The sequence below is a fragment of the Microplitis mediator genome, chromosome 2 (genome assembly GCF_029852145.1).
Source record: "Microplitis mediator isolate UGA2020A chromosome 2, iyMicMedi2.1, whole genome shotgun sequence".
In the NCBI taxonomy this organism is placed as follows: domain Eukaryota; kingdom Metazoa; phylum Arthropoda; class Insecta; order Hymenoptera; family Braconidae; genus Microplitis; species Microplitis mediator.
Genome location: NC_079970.1, coordinates 7,525,298 through 7,536,426, shown reverse-complemented (window position 1 = coordinate 7,536,426; position 11,129 = coordinate 7,525,298). Strand labels below are relative to the sequence as shown.

Here is an 11,129-nt window from a genome sequence, read left to right as displayed (position 1 = left end):
ATTTAACACTTTTTTAATTACGTAAAAATAAACAATTAATATAAATTTTATAAATTAAAATTCCAGTGCGCCGTATATTTGAATTTTTAATAAAGTTTGTATTCATTAATTATACATTTCTAAATAAATAAATTAATTATTTTATAATTATGTTATAATCATATATATTTAATAGTAATAATATTATATACATTTTATACGCACGCACTCATACATTCTGATAATTTATTTCATTAAAAGTAATTATACCAGTGCAAAAAATCGGGAGTGAATGCGAAGTAATTACGGATTTTATTTACATCCGAATTCATTCCGTCTTTCGGAGTTCTGGAGTAAGTGGAGTTTTTTTCGGCGAAGTGATTTCAGAGTGATCTGGATTTTATTTAAATCCACATTTCACTCCGATTCGGAGCTTTAATATTAAAATTAACTCTCCTTCGGAATGAATTTTACCCCGAGGTGATTAAATAAAAGAACAGTCATCGACTCCGCATTCACTCATAATTTACTCCGCAAATTTTCTACAGTGTAATATATATTAATTATGTAATTATTTAAAAATATATTTTTATTATTGATTAATCAATCAATCAATTTACGGTTTGATGTGTTATCGCATTTGATTCAGATGTGTCATGATAATGACAATTTTCAACTGTTAATATTTTGGGTTCATTGGCTGTTATTGTTTTACTTTCATCAGGACAAACAGTTATTCTGTATAAAAAAAAAAAAAAGTTTTATATGTATATTATTATTATAAAAATAAATAATAAATTAATTAGTAATTTAAAACTTACCCTTTCCCGGCCTCTAAACTATCAATTTGTAGAGAGTCAATGTAAGCTTTTGGCTTATGGAGTAAACGCCAAGTTAAGGGATTGAAAACAGAAGTTCGATATTCCCACGTTATTTCAACTGCTTGTGGAGTTCCAACAATTTCACCAGGTAGTACAACAGTGTGACTACTTCCGGGCTCGTAATACGTTGACGCCTCGCTAAGTTCAATTCTTTCAGATATTTTTAAATCACTGGCGTGATCATTATCGTGGTCATAATTATTATTACTGTCATTATTAGCCGCTCCAATTACTCTTATAACAAATGTACCAACTTCACCGCCATGATCTACACTCTCCGCAGTCTTGGATATATTTATTGTAACCCTGTAATGTCCTCCTAAAAAGTATCCATTCATATTTATATAATAATGTATGTATTTTTTGTCCAAAAATAAAATGAAACTATTATTTGAAAGCGATTTTAATTTTAAACCACCAGAAAATGAGAGTCGTTTTAACGAATTATTTCTCACGCAGAAAAAAAACTAAAGTTATCATAAAAAAACTGAATTTCATTATAATTAAAATAATATAATTTTATTAATTGTGAATTTTATCTTTCAAAAAGTAAAAATTTTTAAACAGAGCAAAACTTACAAGAAAATAAAAAGATTTACTTTCAGAAAGACAAAAATTTTCAGAAGATTATTTTTAAAAGAATCCACGATGAATTCGTACTCATATTTTTGGAGCATCGACTGATGAATTTATCAATTAATCATCAGAATTTCATTAACACAAAGTAAAAAAAAATAAATAATTGCAGTTTTTATCATTTCTGAAATTTTTTCAAATTTTTACTGACCTAAGAAATTATTTTATTGATTTAAAATTATTTAAGACTTTTTCTTATTTAAAAATTTATAAAAGTAAGTAATAGATCGACGTTATAATTAGCAAATTGTCTAACTTAATATTTTTCAGTGGGTGACAAATATGTAATTACTTTTTTTTTCGCATAAATGGAGGTTTTTCTGAAATGGAGTTGGACAATTTGCTAATAATAACGTCGAGATAAAAAAAAACTAACTGCAAAAAGGTTTTTCAGCAGCAGTCATCAAATATACAGATGCATGATAATTTCCAGGCTGCGCATCAAATCCAAATCTAGGACAGTACTGATTGATACAATCAAAACACTTTCCCTCTTGAAAGTTTTTCCATGATGAACAAGGAACCGCGATAAACGGACACTTTGTGTTAATACTCTCTATAAAATAGTCGTAGCTACGAATATGATTGCAACCAAGAAATCTTTTAATTCCACGAAAAAAACTTCCGCGTTCAAGTGTTATTGAATTAAGCACGCCATTATTGCATCCCGGTTGATTACGTCCACCGTTGGGATAAAAATCAATGTGACCAACTGGCTGAGTAATTCCCAGTCCTCCAGTGACAAATGGACTCGAGTCTGTGTGAATAGCTGTCACGAATTCAGCATCTGTTGGATCTAATCGCACCATTGGCGAGGTATTACTGAAGTGAGGCTCTGCTGGATCTAAGCCTACGTTTTAGCAAACACACAATTATTACAAATATTTAAATTACGTAAAAAAAGAAAAAAAATAATCATTATTTGAATTGTAATTATAGTAATGATTGTGGTATACCGGTAATTCGTCCAAGTTTGTAACCGTACTGTGTACGTAAATAATAACCGATGTAACCACATGTATGTGCTCCAAGACTGTGACCAATTGCATGAATGCGATGTTCAGATACACCGGCTTCTTGTATCAATTGCATTGCCAACCTAGCTGTCATTGCACCAACAAGTCTTGTATTCGCAACTGCCTGTGGATATGGAGGACCTGCTCCCACAATCCAATTAACCACAACTACATTGCAGTCTTCACGTATTAGTAATTCACGTTTTGTTCTCTACGCAATAGTAATGAGTATTAAATTATTGTTTCATAATGAGAACACGTGTGAGTATGAATAAATAAGTTTTTAAATGAACTTACTAAAATCCATGTCTTATCCCCATTATCGAGATATCCATGGACGATAAAATAAAGAGTTGTGTGATTTTTTAGTGGCGATTGACGAATAATGTCTAAACGATCTATCATTAGTTCATAGGGATCATTAGATTGCTCACGAGTGTAGAGCATATAGTGGGGATCGACGCTTTCTGGACGACCTGGAAATGTTGATACTGGTCGGTTTTCACCTGACCAGGGTGCTCCGATATAAAAACAACCGTACGGTTGATAACATCGCCACATATACCAATCTAAAAAAAGAAAAATTTTATCTAGTAAACAAGAGGACGAATGAGTACTCACGAAATATTTTATTTTGTCGAAATTTAAAAGCAAAAATCATTTTTTAAAATCATTATGAAAGTTTATTGCTTTCATTACATAATTTATCGTAATACTAAAATTTTAATACTGAATATTTATATATTTATTCATATTTATTACAATAGGAAGGAAGTATTCTTTCTTAAAATGAATCAGTGAACATTCACTGCGAATCGATGATTCAATTAGTGATATACTTGGGACTATTTATGCAGTAAATGTTCAGTGATTGGAGTACTTGTCACTGATTTATTTTAAGAGGGGAGTGATTAATGTTTTGTGATTTTTTAAAATCAAAATTCAATTTTGTCCATCTATATGGGTCCCCGACTAGAAATTTTTAGGTGCACCCACTTGGGAACCAATTGGGTTGCCCAATGGGGACCCTATATTGGGATGTAACGCAGAAACGTACTTGGGCCCCGATCGGGCAATCCCAATAGGTTCCCAATTGGGTAAGACCTACGTAATCCCAAACGTGCAATCCCTATTAAAAAAAATAATAAATTGCAAAAAAAAAAAATAAATTAATTTTAATTAGATCCGAAATGTAATCTATTGTATTAGAAGCGTTACTTAAAGGAATCATATATGATTTTGACTGATGAAAAAATCCCGATGACTGCTGGGCTCGAACCTGCATCCTTCCGATCCAAAGTCTTTGATGCTATCCACTGCGCTGACCCACGTATGCGATTGCGTGAGTGTAAATAATATATTCATCATAATACCAAAGAATAACTTGAAGAAATAAAAAATCCGTGATGGAATAATCGACGTACTCTTTGTATAAATACATTGTTATTCTGTACTTTGTTTAATTTTTAGCCAGTAAACAAAATATTAAAAAATTTTACGATCAAATGGATTACCAAATTAAAACCTCAGGGTACTTCAAGTAATTTTCGATTAAAAATTTTAGTCGATCAAAATTATACTAGAAAAAATTGAAAAGAGAAGAGGGAGAGACACAAAACAGAATATTCTATTCAAAAGAAGTGAAAATCAATTTGATTTGAAAATTAAATAAATTTGATAAAATAAAATTATTTATAAACCATTTAGATAAATAAAAAATTAATTTTAACATAAGAATTGTGTACGAGTTTAAAAAACAAATTTCTTTTATTATCAAATTTTTGAAAAAAAAAAATTTCAATAACAAATTTTGAGCATTTCAGATTATATATGAATCATAAAAGTTATTAAAATAATAATAATTTTTGCATTGGGATATCCCAACGAGTTCCCAATTAGGTCCCACTTAGGAAAAACTGATGCTGGGTAGGTGATTTTTGCATTGGGATATCCCAATAAGTTCCCAACTGGGTCCCGATGTGGCAAAACCAATGAAAGTTATTTATTTTTGCATTGGGATATCCCAATAAGTTCCCAATTGGGTCCCGATGTGGCAAAACCAATCAGAGTTATTTATTTTTCCGTTGGGCTGTCCCAACGAGTTCCCAATGGAATCCCGATGTGGCAAAACCAATAAAAGTTATTTATTCTTGCGTTGGGATATCCCAGTAAGTTCTCAATTGGGTCCCCATGTGGCAAAACCAGTCAAAGTTATTTATTTTTGCATTGGGCTATCCCAACGAGTTCCCAATTGGGTCCCGATGTGGCAAAACCAATAAAAGTTATTTATTTTTCCGTTGGGCTGTCCCAACGAGTTCCCAATGGGGTCCCGATGTGGCAAAACCAGTCAAAGTTATTTATTTTTGCATTGGGCTATCCCAACCAGTTCCCAATTGAGTCCCACTTAGGAAAAGCTGATGCTGGGTAGGTGATTTTTGCATTGGGATATCCCAACAAGTTCCCGATCGGATTTTGACTGGGATAGCCTGACTGGGCATGCCACAACGATTCCCAATTGGGGCCCAATATATGTATTGGGACAATTTCTAGTCGGGTCATTCCATGTCAAATCGACCAATAGTTGGAATCGACCCCTTTCGATTTGGACGAATTTTGGTCAGACGTTTTCTTCCATCATATAACGAAGTTCTGCCAAGGGAAAAAAAATAAAAAAATTTTTTTCAAAAGTTATGCAATTTTGAAAATTTCACTAATTTTCCTGTTTCTTAAACTTATTCTTCAAAGATCTCGAAAACTATTACAATTACTCTAATGATCTGAGGTAGGTTTTAAAGAGGATACTTAAAGGTACCAAAAAAAAATTTTTTTGAAAAAATTTTTCAAAAATTCGCTTTTTGGGAAAATTTTGAAATTTCCAAAATTGCAAAAGTCGATGACCGCCATCAAATTTTTCGCTCAAATTTTTTTCTAGAGTACCTCTAATTGATTTCAAAAGATCCTGAAATTTGTAAGTAGGGGTTTTTTTTTATTCAAAAGATATAAATTTTTGAATTTTAGGAAAAAAAAATTTTTCTTTCTTTGGCATTGACTGAATAAAACAATGATAAATTCACTTGTAATTTTTAATTTTAAGGCTCAAAAATTTATTTTAATGCGATAGAATCAATAAAAAACTTATTAATGTGATATTTTTGTTTTTCAGCTACATTTTGATTTTAAATTGGATATAATTGTGTTAGAATGATCGTTTTGTCTTAGCCCCTTGCTATGGTGTTGATTTCGCACTTCTTTTTCTCAATCTAAAAGTAAATAGTATTATTAGAAAGCTATTTTTCAATGGAAATTTTATATGAATCGAATATACATGTATACTAATAATACTATGTACTTTCAGATTGAGAAAAAGAAGTGCGAAATCAACACCACAGCAAGGGGCTAAGAAAAAACGATCATTCTAACACAATTATATCCAATTTAAAATTAAAATGTAGCTGAAAAACAAAAACATCACATTAATAAGTTTTTTATTGATTCTATTGCATTAAAATAAATTTTTGAGCCTTAAAATTAAAAATTACAAGTGAATTTATCATTGTTTTATTCAGTCAATGCCAAAGAAAGAAAAATTTTTTTTTCCTAAAATTCAAAAATTTATATCTTCTGAACAAAAAAAAACCCCCACTCAAAAATTTCAGGATCTTTTGAAATCAATTAGAGGTACTCTCGAAAAAAATTTGAGCGAAAAATTTGATGGCGGTCATCGACTTTTGCAATTTTGGAAATTTCAAAATTTTCCCAAAAAGCGAATTTTTCAATTTTTCAAAAAAATTTGTTTTTGGTACCTTTAAGTATCCTCTTTAAAACCTATCTCAGATCATTAGAGTAATTGTAATAGTTTTCGAGATCTTTGAAGAATAAGTTTAAGAAACAGGAAAATTAGTGAAATTTTCAAAATTGCATAACTTTTGAAAAAAATTTTTTTATTTTTTTTCCCTTGGCAGAACTTCGTTATATGATGAGAGAAAACTTCTGACCAAAATTCGTCCAAATTGAAAGGTGTCGATTCCAACTATTGGTCGATTTGACATGGAATGACCCATATGCATATAGGAAGGGGGGAGGCAAAATGTGCTCGCAGAAATTATTTCAAAAACTGAGCATACTCAGCACGAATATACTAAAAATGCTTATTTTGCTTCTACAATTTTTTTTTTTTTAATGGCTGAGTCATATAGATACTACACAGTAAAAAACGAATCGTCGAAGTGTAAGAAAAAGCGTGTGTTAAAATTCTGAGTGTGGAATTTTTAACACTGTTTGGGTGTCAATTTAACATGCAGTATTTATTTTTTGTGAACTGTCGCAATCGATTGATGTTTTAACACACGAAAATGTTATTTTATACGAAAGCAACTTTTTATATGTTACTGTCAAATCAATACACATACTATATTAAAAATAATCTCGACCATCGTTTTACACACGACATGTGTTGATTTTGACGAATCCTTTTTTACTGTATACATATTTATTCGAGAACTCAAAAACGTAAAACTGGTAAAAAACTTTACACTATTAACCTTTTTTGTAAGAGACCCATTTTACCCCACCCCCCTTGTTCTTTTACACTCCTTCATATTTTAATTTTTAATTCAAATCAATTTTACCTATTTTTTTAAATCCAATTATTAAATTAAACTGATGAATTATGAAAATAATTAAAAATTTTTATTTTTACTGATCTTTAAATTTTCTTTCATTAAAAAATTTTTGCCGCCTTTATTTATTATGTTCAAACGTTGCCGTAAGATTAATAAATTTCTACTACGAAAAAAAGAATAATTTATTACTTTCTCAAATTTTAATTAAAAAAGAAATGATATTATTTCTTTTCCAAGTTGCATATAATAATTTTTTCAGCAATTTAATTTTGCTCCGCCTTTCATTATAATTTAATAACCAACCATTAATAAATAAATAAATATAAAACAATATAAATTTCCAAATTGTTATTTAAATAATCTCTCTCATCGTCAGGGTCACCTGGTTATCACATCACCGCAATGACCTACGTATTCTTATTCTTCGATAAAGAATATATATAATAATACAACATATAATATGTTGTGTACGAAGTCGAATGTGCTGGTCAAAACATTGTTCGCGTGTGAATGTGCAACCATTATATCAACGATAATAATATACACAAGATTTTATAAGATAATCCTCATATTTATTTACTTATTATTTATAACCGTACTCATATATTCATTATTTTCATTTACTGATAAAAAAATAAATATGAATAAAACAGTCAGATGTAAAGTCGTCAATGATTTTGTCTTCGTGTCATCTTGACATGATCATATGCGTACACATAAAAAAAAGCACACACACACACACACTTACCATCTTCCAAATTGAATTTATTTTCTTCTTCCTCAGGCGATAAAGTTGTAGTAGAATAATTATTTTTCAAATCACTGTTGTCATTACCAATGACATTTATTTTACTAATATTTTGTGTATTTGTTTCATTTGGTAAAGTCGCCATCATATTTGCTGTATACGTCAGCAATACGAGTGTCTCGTTGAGAAACATTTTACAAACAATTGTTTTTGTATCCAAAAAATTAAAAAAAAACAATATTTCGCTAAATTATTTTATTTCATTACTGTTTTAAATCCTTGTCACTTATCTGAATTTTAATTTTTAGTCAATTCTTCGAAGACAAAATATATTTAATTATTTTAAACGATTAAAAATAAATAATAAATAATAATAATAACAATAATAATAATAATAATAAATATAATCAGGTAATTTAAAAAAATTTGATTGTAATAAACTTTGAAATTTATATTCTTAGATATTGTTATTTATTTTAATTATACTTCACTACTATTAACTCGGGGATTCTCGGTGTCACTGATTATTCATCATTCAGCGTTTAAGATACATACACATTAGGAGAAAAAAAAGTTATTGACGCAACACCATCGCTGAGTTGATGCGATAATAGTCTATAAAAGTTGTGGTATAACTCGGTAATTTAACTAAAAATATTTATTACTTATAATATCTATCTATAAATATATATATAGATATTTAAATTATGCATCAAGAGAAATTTAAACTCATAAATAATAAGATAATTTTTTATGCCAATATTTGTATAGCAAAAATTTTAAATAAATGCCCGCTAAATATTTTTGCTAAAGTAATAAATTATATATATACATATATATTACTAAGAAATAAATTTTCTGCTAACTTTGTATAAATATATGTAGCAATACTTATACAATATTTATATATGTTTATAGACAAAGTTCAAAAATATTTATTATTATTATTATTCTTATTTGTATTTTTATTATTATTATTATTATAAATATATATATTTTTTGTCAATATCAATTGAAACGTTCGCACTTTTATTGCATTAATAAATAAATTATTTAAGTGTATTACAAAAATTATTTTTTGAATATTGCGCGCGCGCGTTTACCGATTAAAATTATTATGTCTTTCTTGGGCGGGTATCACTCATTATGAGTTTTATAAGATGAAGGAGAAGAAGATAACTGTCTGCGAAAGATAAAAATAATAATCACTACACTATATATACACTAATGATTTTTTTTAACACAAGAATTAACTTATCCGTTATTTATGATAATGCGTTCGATTGTCGGCTCAATAAAATCAAAAACTTGAATATATTTAAACAAAATTTATGTACATATCTGTATATACTATTTAATTAAACAATTTACAAAAATATATATTATCTACAAAAATTATAAAAATTTGTTCTTACATATTTTCTATATCTAAATTTTATGACTTTATATATATTAATATTAAATATAAAACTATACATTTTATTAAAAATTTTATTTATTTCAAAAATAAGACATTTTCACACACAGTCATCCCCTATATGTGCGTCGGTTAGGATACACAAAATCTCCTTACATCTTCTACATCCTTGATACTTGTTATGTCATTGTATTTTGTTTCGTAACACCATACGGCAATAGATGTAATATTTTTTGTAAAAACACATAACGTGTGTAGTGTATTCCTTGTGTATAAATACAAATTTCAGTATGTACTTTCACTACCTTATGCATAAATGTACACTACATGTCTCACACATATAGAACGGGATATTTTCCTGTAGTTATCAACCTTGAAACATATATACCACACGAACACTCGCGTACACTGCGTTATTACCCAGGGGTTGAGTGTGAATTCTCGCTATATCTTTACTACCTCATTCGCCTTTGTGTCCAGCTACGACTGGGCCTTCTGCAAGACCCTGCAAACGCTACATCCTTCTCCTGTGCATCCATGATTCCCTGTTACTGCGCCCTATCAAATCCCCATTCATTTACATGTAATTCAACGCCGTTTGTTTTACTATTTTTGACCATTAAAATTAACTTTTAGTTGGTTTTTAAACCTTAAAAAAAAATATACTAAATAAATCAACACTTGGAAAATTTTACATAAAAATTTTATATTTTTTATCCATCATTTATATAACACATGATTAATAACTTTTGCAATGAATAAATAAATAAATAAAAATATTTCGTTTATTTTATTGAAATATGTTTCAAAAATATTTATATTAATGCACTATCATATGGTGTAAGCTGTTAAATCTCCAAGGATACACATGGGGGAGGTCCCTAAAATACTGTAGTCTATGTTTTCCTGTTAGCAATGCCCTTTTGATCAAGTCCCTGCAGCGTATGTGCACCATCAAATAAGTGTGCGTCACGCATTGAGTTATGTGTACTCTAGGTACTTAATTTAACGCTTTACAAGATGCGTGCTTTTACATAAATACTTTTTTTGTGCGGATAAAAAACGATGCATAACACTATCTAGATAAGAAATTTTAATATGTATATGTATATATGTATATATTTATTTTTATATAAATATTTCGCTAAAGTAATGGCGATTTTTATATATGTAAGTGCATGAGAAAGTTTTGCGTTGTAGTGTTATATTTCCTGAAATATATATTTTATAACTTTTTATATAAATTAATATTATTTTTTAATGATATAAATAGCAAAAGTTTGTTTTAAAAGGAGTAAATAATAATGTAATACACAATATGATATGTAATAATGTTGAAAAGTTATGCAAAAAAATTTCTTTTTTTTTTTTTTTTCGTCCGATGCATGGCAAATATTTTTTGTCTTAATAATCCAGAAATAAATCTCCATGTATTCCTGTTAGACTTTCTCTCTCAACAAAATTTATACTTTTACTTTAGTTGTATACCATTCACCTATACGTATATTCCAGCATACAACTTTCTGTACGAGGTGTAACATTATTGCCCTTTTAATCTGTTTTTACACTACACCGTACGAGTACCTACTATTAAATTCTACTAAACGATTATACTGATGATTACTATACTCTTCATTTCACTAGACTTCACTAGACTTCACTTTAATGTTAAAGAATGTATAGAAGAAAGTTTTTTTTTTTTTCAATGTATTATACAATTGAAATAAAATTTCATTCAATTAATAAAAATACTTTTTTTTTTATATAATTCTCATAATTGTTTTCTTTCCGTTCAATCCTTAATCATTTTTTGATTACGATCAATTGAAT

At 28.6% G+C, this 11,129-nt stretch overlaps 1 protein-coding gene across 1 annotated transcript; it reads right to left on the bottom strand.

Moving 5' to 3' along the window:
- Positions 1-147: 147 nt before the first annotated feature.
- LOC130663046 (pancreatic lipase-related protein 2-like) lies at positions 148-8,399 on the bottom strand. The gene is made up of 6 exons (XM_057462094.1): positions 7,883-8,399; positions 2,810-3,081; positions 2,453-2,723; positions 1,873-2,346; positions 801-1,179; positions 148-717 (listed from the first exon to the last, which is right to left on the bottom strand). Exons 1-6 carry the CDS (start codon positions 8,073-8,075, stop codon positions 591-593), a joined length of 1,716 nt encoding a protein of 571 aa, XP_057318077.1. The 5' UTR covers positions 8,076-8,399; the 3' UTR covers positions 148-590.
- Between the last annotated feature and the right edge of the window lie 2,730 nt (positions 8,400-11,129).